Source organism: Schistocerca nitens, chromosome 12 (genome assembly GCF_023898315.1).
Source record: "Schistocerca nitens isolate TAMUIC-IGC-003100 chromosome 12, iqSchNite1.1, whole genome shotgun sequence".
Taxonomy (NCBI): Eukaryota; Metazoa; Arthropoda; class Insecta; order Orthoptera; family Acrididae; genus Schistocerca; species Schistocerca nitens.
Genome location: NC_064625.1, coordinates 142031140 through 142044653, shown reverse-complemented (window position 1 = coordinate 142044653; position 13514 = coordinate 142031140). Strand labels below are relative to the sequence as shown.

The 13514-nt window shown below is 48.0% G+C and overlaps 1 protein-coding gene across 1 annotated transcript in view; it reads left to right on the top strand.

Annotated features, from left to right (window-relative positions):
- The window catches only part of LOC126215133 (F-box/LRR-repeat protein 7-like), a 123693-nt gene that overhangs the window by 52271 nt on the left and 57908 nt on the right, over positions 1-13514 (top strand). The window contains exons 3-4 of the mRNA XM_049941797.1: positions 218-386; positions 12668-12972. Coding sequence (XP_049797754.1) covers positions 218-386; positions 12668-12972 — 474 coding nt within the window. The remainder of the gene's footprint in view (positions 1-217; positions 387-12667; positions 12973-13514) is intronic.

Genomic DNA, 13514 nt, shown 5'->3' with positions numbered 1-13514 from the left:
ATCTGACTGATGCCTTTTGGCTATATTTTAATGTACCAACTTTAACCTGTTTAGGTTGTCATTATTTGCTTCCGAAAAACCGTGGTAAACGGGTTTTAATAATGCTTCCATTTCACAGCTGCTTGGCTGCTTATTGATTGTACAAGGTGATTTCATCCTACGGTTGTTGCTTCAGCCATTTACAGATTTTCTTTATAGAAGCTATGTTATTGTGTAGTTCTGATACAACTGACAAGGAGGCGATACAGACGTTCAACGACGTCCCGAACCTGCGTCACGTGAGCATGCAGCGCAGTGCTACATCCCGCGTCTTTCGTGCTCTCTACAACGGATGCCCCAAACTCTTGGAGCTGCACCTGCATGTCACCCAGGAGCTCAGCTACTCAGTAAGTGTTGCATCCTTTAGACTAAAGTCTCACCTCTTGATACTGGATGTCCTCTTTTGCTAACAATTTTTACTTTTAAATACCTGTAGGTTAGTAATAAGGACTAACTAAGCATTCCAAAGCTTGTGTGATGCAACCATTCCTGGCCTGTACAACCTTGTTAGACGATATATAATTTTTTTGTACCTGATCTTTGTTAGAATCGTAATTTTCTGCCTAAAAATAAGTCAGCTGCAGAGAGAGGCTGTGGGTATACCCCTGTCTTGGTCTCTGCCTGAGATTAATTGTCCACAGCTCATTACTTTGATTGACTGTGCATGTATGGTTAGATAAAATAACCAAATTATTTCACTCAGTGATTCCTCTGGAAGAGATTTGTGCACATTATTTGTGTTGTGTACATAGTTCCGCGTAGTCAGCACGTACACAACTTTCCCAATAGAGCGTGCCCCACTAAACACAACAGTGCAGGCGCAGCGCTCGTCTGTCTCCGCACTACGAGATGGCGCTGCCATAGAGACGGACCAAATTCTGCTTCCACCGATCTGCGTATCAATGTGTAATGCAGCCAATGAGATTGCTGCTAACGTAGAACCTTTTCTCCTCACGTATCACACTCGCGCAGTGATACCTGAACGCGCGAGGTATTATAACGAGTGTACAGGCCTCTGAGTAGTCAGTCTGCATTAGTCTGCACCAGTCTGCGCCTTACAAAATTACCATATTCCTGTACATAGCCATGAAGAGAAATGTATAGACACTTTTGTCAAGTATCAGAGATATGTGAGAATAAGATTAACGTACCAAGACCAAAGGAATTTCAGATTGTCAATTGTAAATAGCATCCAGAATCAAGTTAAGTAATTTTATGTTGTTATTATTTTAATAAATGTGTGTGAAAATTAATCAAGTTCTGTTTAAAGTTGGTCACCGTCAATCTGCTACTCTAAGTGTGCAAGTGGCATTTCTATCGTCTGACTTAACGGCAGAAGATAAACACGCCACGATAAGACCACGAGACATATTGCTGACACTCGCCTACTTCGTTAGAGCGACAAGTCAAATAAAAATGCACCGAAGGTCTTACAGTACGCACACCACAATTTGAAATGATGATGCTCTAGAACAAAAATCTTTGACTTGACCCTACTTGCAGTTTTTTTTTTTTTTTTTTTTTTTTTTTTTTTGCTGGCTTTTGGGACATGCCCATTCAGTGAGTCATAGTGAAGTGTCACTTACATTGATACGACTGTATCAACAACATAACACCCAGTCCCGAAGTAAAGAAAATCTCTTGACCTGGCAAATTTGTTTAAGAATCTGCTGTGCAGCTACCGAGGCAGAATACTTACAGGGCGTAACAGGAATATTGCGGCTTGAGATAAAATTCAAGCTGCAAGATGGCTGAATTGAGAGGGGAGTTACCAACACTCACTGTAATATTTTGGCTCGGCATACAAAAGAATTTACACAGTCCAATAACATTAATGTGACCGCCACCTGTGTTCAACATCAGTGTGCAATAACCTCTCACAAACAGCACGTGGCAGCACTAGCAGTGGAGGGTCTATAAAGCATGTCGGCAGGAAGCGAAAACAGTTCGGTTTTTGTCATAATGTGGAAAAGACAGATATATTGTCAGTCTCATGCCTCAACCCAAATTGAACTTCACAGAAACATTGCAAGAATTTGTTTCTGTTAGGGGAGCCCACCTACGGTACCAATTTGGTTAGCAACCTGGAAGGAGCTAGGATGGAAGTGTGGTGTCACAAGGCTTAGGCCTGTCCCACCCCTCATTAAATCGACCAAGACTTACACGAATAATTGTAAGAACAGTTATTATTATTATGTTCTTTAAGTTTGTTTTTGGGGTTTCAGACACACTGTGGGAAGAAAGTTTATTTATGTTGCAGACAACGTGGAAGACGTTGCCCGACGATCACCACGAAAGTTCGACGTAGCGGCAAGTAGGCGAGGAATAAAACGAATGCTGCAAACTACCGCAAGCCACGGAAGAGCCCGGGCCCCGAGGGCGTCGAGCTTCCTAGGTCGTTGTCGGACAACGTCAAAGGAAGAGATATTCTGCCTTCTCTTTGTTAACAGATCAGTTGAATCTTGAAAGGTTCGTGTAAAACGTATAGGTGGGTGACACATTAGGTGGGACCTGATGCCTGTAATACGTCCACAGTTATTAAAAAGTTGTTAAATGGCAAAACCAATAGTTCATCATTTATATAGATAAAAAGTAGTAAAGATATAGGAAAGGAAGAGTTGCGGCGTCAGAACGAAAAGTGATACATCACTCAGCAATGAAGAAGGACGTAAACAGCAGGCGTTACGTGGTGAAAACAAATCAACTGATAAAATAGTAATTCTGTAATTAAGCATAAAGCCACGTAACACTGCAGAAGTTTAGCAAAATGGCACTATACAAAACCAGTGCAGAGGCAACTGTTGTGCACCACAGTTCATAGATGACAGGAGTAAATGACATGCGGAGATGTGTGTGTGCGAATAGATGTGCAGCTGTTGAGCAACTGACCCCCAGATGAATCGAGGGCTACCCACAGTGTCTCCTCAATGACCATTCAGTGAAAGTTGCTGTGTATGGGCCTCTGGCTGCAGGTACCTTGTTGACGCACCCATGCTGACTGCCGTTCATCAGTGATGAAGGGTGGAATCTGCACGTCAATACTGAACTGGAAGTTCACTGCGTGGCAATAGGTGGACTTATCAGATGAATCGTGTTTCGTGCTCTGTCGGACAGGTCGCCATTGGTTTACGGCATTGCAACAATCCTCGAAAGGGCCCAATGTGGAGGAGGAAGAGTTACGGTCTGGGGAATTTTTTCGTGACTTTCCCTCGGTGACCTCATTATTCTGGAAGGCAATGTGGATCAACACCAGTATGGATATATTGATACAGACTATGTTCACCCCTACATGTAGTTTGTTTCTCCTCAGCAAAATGGGCTCTGCCGGCAGGACAGTGCAATGTCTCACACAGCTCACAGTGTATGTGCTTGTTTTGATGAGCACCACAATGGGTCTGCTGTACTCCACAGACCACCAAACAGGCGGATTTTACTGATTCGAGAAACTGTGGGACCACCTCAATCTGGCTGTTAAATGGATCCTCGAGTGAGAAAGTGAACACAGCTGGCTACGGTACTGGAATCGCTACGGTTCCACACCCTTGTCGGTACCTTCCATTAACTCAATGATGCTCTTCCTGCACGTCTTGCAGTGGTCCATACTACAAAAACTAGCTGTGCAGGGTTTACACAGGTGGTCACATTAATGTCACTGATTGTTACACTACTGGCCATTAAAATCGCTACACCACGAAGATGACGTGCTACAGACGCGAAGTTTAACCGACAGGCAGAAGATGCTGTGATATGCAAATGATTAGCTTTTCAGACATTCACACAAGGTTGGCGACACATACAACGTGCTGACGTGAGGAACGTTTACAACCGATTTCTCATACACAAACAGCATTTGACCGGCGGTGCCTGGTGAAACGTTGTTGTGATGCCTCGTGTAAGGAGGAGAAATGCGTACTATCACATTTACGATTTTGATAAACGTCGGATTGTAACCTATCGCGATTGCAGTTTATCGTATTATCGTATCGCGAAATTGCTGCTCACGATGATCGAGAGCCAATGACTGTTAGCAGAATATGGAATCGGTGGGTTCAGGAGGGTAATATGGAATGCCGTGCTGGATCCCAATGGCCTCGCATCACTAGCAGTTGAGATGACAGGTATCTTATCCGCATGGCTGTAACGGATCGTGTAGCCACGTCTCGATCCCTGAGTCAACAGATGGGGACGTTTGCAAGACAACAACTATCTGCACGAACAGTTTGACGACGTTGGCAGCAGCACGGACTATCAGCTCGGAGACCGTGACTGCGGTTACCCTTGATGCTGCATCACAGACAGGAACGCCTGTGATGGTGTACTCGACAACGAACCTGGGTGCACGAATGGCAAAACGTCATTTTTTCGGATGAATCCAGGTTCTGTTTACAGCATCGTGATGGTGCATCCGTGTTTGGCAACATCGCGGTGAACGCACATTGGAAGCATGTATCCGTCATCGCCATACTGGCGTATCACCTGGCATGATGGTATGGGGTGCCATTGGTTACACATATTGGTCACCTCTTGTTCACTTTGACGGCACTTTGAACAGTGGACGTTACATTTCAGATGTATTACAACCTGTGGCTCTACCCTTCATTTGATCCCTGCGAAACCCTACATTTCAGCAGGATAATGCAGGTCCTGTATGGGCCTTTCTGGATACAGAAAATGTTCGACTGCTGGCCTGGCCAGCACATTCTCCAGATCTCTCACCAGTTGAAAACGTCTGGTCAATGGTGGCTGAGCAACTGGCTCGTCACAATAGGCCAGTCACTACTCTTAATGAACTGTGGTATCATGTTGAAGCTGCACGGGCAGCTGTACCTGTACACACCATCCAAGCTCTGTTTGATTCAATGCCCAGGCATATCAAGGCCGTTGTTACGGCCAGATGTGGTTGTTCTGGGCATTAATTTCTCAGGATCTATGCACCCAAATTGCGTGAAAATGTAATCACATGTTAGTTCTAGTATAATATATTTGTCCAACGAATTCCTGTTTATCATCTGCATTTCTTCTTGGTGTAGCAATTTTAATGGCCAGTAGTGTATATTGGCTCAGTTGGGAAACAATTTATAAATGCAGGAGCCCTAGTAAAAACTGCATATATCCTTTATCCCCATTAATGCACAAGGTATGACGAGAAAGACACACAGAGAACTAATGAGTGAGAGAGAAATCAGAGCAACAATGGCACCATTGTTTCGCTACACACGGAGAGTTTTCCTTTATACTGCAATATTGTTTGCTGTGGCAACAGTGACCTCAGTGCTGTGCCATTTCACTGTAAGAAATGAGAAATTCATCTTTCATAGAGAAAGTTGCATGGCACAACTCATCTTCAACACTGTCGACCTAAAAGTGATCTCATCTTCTACCTTGAAAACTGACAGCCTTCCTTCGCTGATCGGCTTCCGTAAATCTGCTGCACTAGCTCCTTCCAGGTTGCCAACCTGATTGGTACGGTAGGAAGCCTCTTTTCACAGGAACAAAACAAGAATTTGTTTCTGTAAGTTCAATTTTGTACGAGGCATGAGACTGACACACTATCTGTCTTTTCCACCAAGTTTGGCTGTAACGGCCTCGCTCTCACTTCCAGTCTTAAGAAGCGGCCATCGTACAAAATTCTTCACAATGTGCAACCAAGAGCTATGTATAGCCAGATATGCACTGTGTCTCATTCCTTCGCCATCTCCCTTCCTCACTTCACCGACAGAAAAAAAATCCATCCATACATATTATAAAAATTGGTATATGTATGTGTGTATGTTCCACATCTCCGCCCTCTGCGGGTTTGGGGGTAAGAATAGGCCCGCGGTATTCCTGCCTGTCGTAAGAGGCGACTAAAAGGAGTCTCAAACGTTTCGGCCTTAATGTGTTGGTCCCCTAAGGGGTTTGACCACTATCTTTCAAAAGTTTCTGTTAGTGCGTACCATTTGGGGAAGGACGCCTTACGTGGTGTATTATATATCCCTCTTGCCCTAAGATCTGGCAAACCCGATATTGTCATGGAGTTGGACTTCCATCGAGCTTCCGGCCACATTGGCTGCAGTGTGTTCCGGGTAGCATACATTCCCTCCATTGTGCACTTCCATCTTTGCCCTCGTGATGTACATGGATATTTCGACACCCGACATCCAGCACGGTAGCCAGTCTGTTGTGGTGGGGTCATCATGTACCCTCTTGGTGGTAGCCCCCTGACTACACAGGGATCGCACTGCTGATGCCTGAGCTGCTACCTCCCCACGTATGCCGAGGAGTAGATGCCTATCCCTCTGGGGCATCGGGACTCCCAGCAAAGGCCATCCTGCCAGGTGGTCTTTGCTGCGGCTGGGTGGCGCCCGTGGGGAGAGCCCCTGGTCGGAGTGGGTGGCATCAGGGCGGATGACCCGCAATGAAGCGTGGTACATCATCTCTCACTGGTGGGCCTCCACCAGCAGTCTCTAAGCGATCGAGGTCTAACCTCAGCGGGAAGAAATACGATCCGAGATCATTTCCCTCCCTGGCCACTCCTTGGGAGGAACGCATGGCTAAAGACAGTAGTGGGGATTATTCACCCCAGTACCTTGTCTGTATGCGGGTTGATGGTGAATCTTTTATGCCAACCAAGCCGCAGTTTTTTGTGGAGCATTTAGAGGACAAGTTCGGGGAGGTGGAGAGCTTGTCCAAAATGCGCTCTGGGTCAGTTCTCATCAAGACAGCATCCTCTGCCCAGTCACGGAGGTTGCTCACTTGCGACAAGTTGGGGGATGTTTCTGTCACCATCACTCCCCATAAAAGTTTAAACATGGTCCAGGGTATTATCTTCCACAGGGATCTTCTTCTACAGTCTGACGATGAACTACGCGCCAACCTAGAATGACGCGGTGTTCACTTCGTCCGGCGCGTCCATCGGGGTCCGAGGGATAATCAGGTGGCCACCGGTGCCTTCATCTTGGCCTTCGAGGGTGATGTCTTACCCAAAAAGGTCAAGGTGATGGTTTACCGATGTGATGTGAAACCATATATCCCTCCTCCGATGCGGTGTTTTAAATGCTGGAAGTTCGGACACATGTCAACTCGCTGTACTTCCAGCATCACGTGTAGAGATTGTGGACGTCCTTCGCATCCCAATACTCCATGTGCCCCGCCTCCTATCTGTGTTAACTGCGGAGAACACCATTCCCCTTGCTTGCCGGACTGTAGGATATTCCAGAAAGAAAGGAAGATAACGGAATATAAGACCCTGGACCACCTGACCTACCCCGAGGCTAGGCGGAAATATGAGCGGTTACATCCTGTGCCAATGACATCCACGTATGCCGTGGCTGCAACACCGGTTCGAACCTCTACCGTGTCTTCACCTACAGTTCGGCCTCAGCTCTCTCAGAATTCACCGGCCCCCTTGGTTGTGGGGGGCACTTCACTCCCTGTTGCTCCTGCTCCATCTACTTCAGGAGCAACACCCCCCAAACCATCGGGGACATCAGTTCCCCCTTCCCAGCCGGAGAAGCGTAAGACTTCTTCGGCTTCTCTCACCAGGAACGGGTCCCTTGGGGACCTCCCTTCGCAAGTTCCGACCAGTGGAAACGCGGACACCCACAAGTGGCTGAAACAACCACCAGTCCCTGGTCGTAGGGCCTCACGGTCATCGTCCGTCCCTGGGACTGACCCAGTGAAGCCCATGCAGCCTGAACCACCGAAGGCACAGCGGGAGAAGCCGAAAAAGAAGAAAGTCCCCAAGACCAACAACATTGCGGTGGCACCCGTCCCACCGCTTCCTACAAGCTCTGTGTCTGAGGACGGGGTCGAGATTCTGGCGTCTGCTGAAGACCTGGATCTCGCCGGTCCCTCAGATGCCATGGATGTCACTCGTGCGGGTTCTGACTCGGTGGCAACGAGTGAATAAGCGGTGTAAATTGCCTTCCTAGTCCCTTCACGCCTTCTCAGCCATTGACAATTACATATTCCAGTGGAACTGCGGCTGTTTCTTCCACCATCTAGCTGAGCTCCGACAGCTTATCAGCCTTCACCCTTTCTTCTGCATTGCACTTCAGGAAACTTGGTTTCCAGCAATGCGAACCCCCGCCCTCCATTGCTATTGGGGTTATTATAAGAACCGTGCAGCTTATGAAAGGGTGTCTGGTGGCGTCTGCATATATGTCCTTAACTCTCTTCACAGCGAGTCTGTCCCTCTACGTACAGCTTTAGAGGCTGTCGCTGTTCGGGTGTGGACGCCACAGGCTGTTACTGTCTGCAGTCTTTACCTTCCTCCAGATGGTGATGTCGCGCAGCATGTCCTGGCTGCGCTGATAGCCCAATTGCCACCACCTTTCCTGTTACTGGGCGACTTCAACGCCTGTAACCCTCTGTGGGGTGGGTCAGTGGCAACAGGTCGAGGCGCCACCGTTGAGCATTTATTGGTGCAGCTCGATCTTTCGCTTTTAAATGATGGTTCCTTCACACACTTCAGCATGGCGCATGGCACTTACTCCGCCATTGACCTTTCGATTTGCAGCCCTAGCCTCTTACCATCTGTCCAATGGAGAGTGCATGACCACCTGTGTGGTAGTGACCACTCTCCGATCTTTCTGTCACTGCCACAGCGTCAGTCTTCTGGGCGCCCTAGCAGATGGGCTATGAATAAGGCTGACTGGGACTTGTTCTCCTCCACTGCCGCTATTGAGCCTCTCTCTAATGATGACATTGATGCGGTGGTTCAATCGGTCACCACAGGCATCATTACTGCCGCCGAATCTGCCATTCTCCGTTCCTCTGGGTCCCCTCGGCGGCGGACTGTGCCTTGGTGGTCGCCTGAGATCGCTGCAGCGATTAAAGATCGCCGGCGGGCGCTGTAGCATCACAAGCGACATCCATGCATTGAACACCTCATCACCTTCAAACATCTGTGTGCACGGGACCGCCGCCTTATCCGCCAAAGCAAGCAGGAGTGCTGGGGGCGGTATGTGTCCACCATTGGCCTCCATGTCTCTCCATCGCAGGTCTGGGCCAAGATCCGACGCCTCTACGGCTATCGGACCCCTGTCAGCGTCCCTGCGCTCTCACTGAATGGAGCAGTTTGCACGGACTCCGACGAAATTGCCAACCGCTTGGCAGAGCATTTTGCTCTTAGTTCCGCTTCTTCCAATTACCCACTGGCCTTCTGCCCCATTAAAGAGTGGATGGAACGCCGGAGCCTTTCTTTTCGCACCCACCATTCTGAATCCTACAATGCTCCATTCAGTGAGTGGGAATTTCACAGTGCCCTTGCCGCTTGCCCTGATACCGCTCCCGGGCCAGATCACATTCACTGTCAGATGCTGAAACACCTTTCAGTGTACTGCAAGCGACGCCTCCTCGACCTTTACAACCGTCTCTGGGTCGAGGGTGAGTTTCCGTCGCAATGGCGGGAAAGCATTGTCATCCCCGTTTTGAAACCTGGAAAGAACCCTCTGGAGGTGGACAGCTACCGCCCCATTAGCCTCACCAACGTTCTTTGCAAGCTTCTCGAACGGATGGTGAGCCGGCACTTGAATTGGGTACTGGAGTCTCGGGGCCTTCTGGCTCCGTCTCAGGGTGGGTTCCGTAAAGGTCGCTCCGCCGCTGACAATCTGGTGAGCCTGGAGTCAGCCATCTGCAGTGCCTTTGCCCGCCGTCAGCACCTGGTCGCTGTCTTTTTCGACATGCGGAAGGCGTACGATACGACATGGCGTCATCACATCCTTTCTACGCTTCATGGATGGGGCCTTCGGGGCCCTCTGCCGAACTTTATCTGCAATTTTCTGTCGTATCGTACCTTCCGCGTGCAAGTCGCGGCCTCCCATAGTTCCTCCTGCGTCCAGGAGAACGGGGTACCACAGGGCTCTGTCCTCAGTGTCTGCCTGTTTTTAATTGCAATAAACGGTCTCGCTGCAGCGGTAGGAAATTCTGTCTCCGCTTCCCTGTATGCTGACGACTTCTGCCTTTACTATAGCTCTATTAGCATTGCAGCTGCTGAACGTCAGCTACAGGGCGCAATCTGCAAGGCGCAGTCTTGGGCTGTAGCGTGTGGTTTTCAGTTCTCGGCTGCCAAGACCCGCGTTATGCATTTCTGCCGGCGCCAAACGGTCCATCCTGAGCCGCGGCTTTATCTTGGCGGCGAACTTCTTGCTGTGGTGGAGACCCAAAGGTTTTTGGGTGTACTTTTTGATGCCCGGTTGACTTGGCTGCCTCATATTCGGCAGCTTAAACAGACGTGTTGGCGGCATCTAAATGCTCTGAGATGCTTGAGCCACACCAGCTGGGGCGCCGACAGGTCTACCCTGTTACGGCTCTACCGAGCGTTAATCCAGTCCCATCTGGATTATGGGAGCCTGGCTTATGGCTCAGCATCCCCCTCTGCGTTGCGGGTGCTGGACCCAATACTACACAGTGGGATACGACTTGCCACTGGTGCCTTCCGCACCAGCCCTGTGGACAGCATTCTAGTGGAGGCAGGTGTCCCTCCCCTGCGATTACGCCGCCAATGTTTGCTGGCTTCTTATGCTGCCCATGTTTTCAGCTTGCCCGGGCATCCTAACTATCGGCTACTCTTCCCACAGTCGCACGTCCATCATCCAGAACGCAGGCCCAGGGCTGGATATACGATCGCGGTCCGCGTCCGAGAGCTTCTCTCCGGGCTTGGGGCTTTACCTCTTCCGCCTCCTTTCCGGGCACCTCTGCATACACCCCCGTGGTGTGTGCCTCGCCCTCGCCTTCAGCTGGAATTGGCACAGGGCCCGAAGGACTCAGTCCCTCCGGAGGCTTTCCGCCGCCGCTTTCTTTCCATCCTCGCAACGTATCAGGGCTCTGGCATTGTTTACACTGACGGTTTGATGGTTTCTGGTCGTGTCGGTTATGCGCTAACTCTAGGGGGCCATTGCGAACAACGTTCGTTGCCGGCTGCCTGCAGCGTTTATACTGCTGAGCTGGTCGCCATCTTTCGTACCCTAGAGTATATCCGCTCCTGCTCAGGTGAGTCCTTCGTTATCTGTAGCGATTCCCTGAGCGGTTTACGAGCTCTCGACCAGTGTTTCCCTCGTTCCCATCTGGTGATGGCTATCCATGAGTCCCTGCATACTCTTGCCTGTTGTAGCCGCTCTGTGGTCTTTGTGTGGACCCCAGGCCATGTTGGGATACCTGGCAATGAGAATGTTGACCGCCTGGCGAAAGAGGCCACCAGTACACCATCTCTGGACATTGGCCTCCCGGAGACAGATTTGCGAGCGTTCCTATGCAGCAAAATTCTCGACCTTTGGGACACTGAATGGCGCGCCCTGCCTTCACGAAATAAACTTCGGGCCATCAAGGAGCCTACTGGTGTGTGGCACTCCTCCTTGCGGGTCCCTCGCAAGGAGTCTGTTGTCCTCTGCCGGCTGCGCATTGGGCACACATGGATGATGCACGGCCACCTATTGCGACGTGAGGACCCACCTTTATGTCGCTGCGGCTCCGTTTTGACAATGGTCCACATTTTATTGGACTGTCCACTTTTAGCTGTGCTCAGGCAGTCGTTCACACTGCCTGACACGCTCTCTGCCCTTTTAACAGATGACTCTACTACGGCTGACTTAGTTTTACGTTTTATTCGGGCAGCGGGTTTTTATCATTTAATCTGAGTGTTTCTGTTTTATTTTATTGTTTTGTGTTGATTCTGGCCTTTGGCCTTCGATTTTAAACTGATTTTTTAATGTGTTTCTAAGTGGTTGGCTTTTCCTTTTTTATTTCTATGGTCGGCCAACCACCGTCACACTCTGTGTGATTTTAGTTCGTTTTGTCTGGTCTTTGTCTCAGTTTCTCTTGTTCTGTGTCGTCTGTGATCTATTCTGTTAATCGTTTTTATTCTCTGTGGGTGTTTTTAGTATTTGGAAAAAGGGACCAATGACCATAGCAGTCTGGTCCCTTTAATCCCTACAAACCAACCAATCCACATCTCCTCCTAAGCCATTGGACTGATTTCAGCCAATGTTGAAACACATATTCCTTACTGTCGGGCAACAATTGCTGTGGGGATAAGAACCACCTAAGGAGATACGTTGTCATAAATAATGAGATGTGTGAAAAACTGCCACCTCATGCATAACATTTAAATTTCTTACTTCTGTGCTACTAACTCTGTTCGCAATAAATTTCACAGGCAGTATCCACATATGCCACTGAATGTACCTGCACAAATACATCATTGTCAACACATAGTTCAAGATATGTGAGGTCATAAACACAGACATGTGTGAAAAACTACATCCTTAATTTTTAATACTTTTTTCCTTTATTACTAAGACACTCCTAAAGTCAAGTCAGCCTAAGGAAATCCCTGACATCTGGCAGCGCTGTTGAGAGCTTTCAACTGTGAAGTGCGAATGGCCGTAGGTGAATATAGTAGCTGTCTGTGGAGCTCTGAAGAGGTGGTGCCATAGAGGTTAATATTAACTAACTTCCCTTTGTTGGAGTGTGATCCATCTGTTATGCAGCTGTGCAACTAGTGCTGAAATTTGATTATGTGCTTCAGAACAGACAAAAAACAATTGTTTAAACACCTCATAATGATGCTTGTTTCCTCTCAAGTTTTCCCAGCCCTTTGTTTGAAGGTGTGTATGTGTATAGAAAGGAAATTGCTGTTTGGTTGCAGGTGTTGAAGAACTTGGTTGAGAAGTGCTCCAAAATACAAAAGCTGAGGATATCCAATGAATTGCTGAAGTCTGAGAAATTTTCAGAGGCGGTGTCACAACTGCAGCATCTCCGTGTGTTGAATCTGGAAGTACACTTTGCTGAAAGCACTCCTGTGTTGCGACCTTTGGGTGATGGATGCCCACAACTAAGCGAGGTTGACTTCGGATTCTCAGTTCTCGATATGGATGATCTGAGGTACTTCCTGAATGCCAAGAGGAACACCCTGAAGGCCATATGCATAAAGTGTGCTGTGGTTGGAAGGAAGTAAGTGCTATTATCCCTGCTCATACGATTATCTAGGATATCGTAGAGTGACTAAGCTTCTCATGCATAGAGTCTTTTTATAGTACGCAATATCTCATTGTTTCTGGTTGCAGTAATTGTAAATTCTGCATATTTTATCCTCATCTGTGTAAACATACCCATTTCATACCAAATTTGAGGAAGACTACTAATCTGTATTATTAAAACACTATCCTAGAACCCAGTACCAGTGGCCTGAGTAGGGGCAACAAAAATTAGATTTTCAATATTTCGCATTATTATTGACCAAATTTAAAATCTTAAATTTCTGTCATAGTCTAGTTGCTTAAAGACATTATCTTAAGATAAAAGACTAACACAATAAGACAAGTATTAGTGTTACAGACTGTGTGTTTGGCTTTAGGCAGTGTAATGGATGGCATGTAAATACACCGACTTCACTTATTCAGTATTTGGAAGTGAGAGCACTTAGCAACTTCGAGCAAAGTTTACACTTAATTTTAAACTTGTACGAAACTTTTTCTCGCTGATGACCTCCCGTG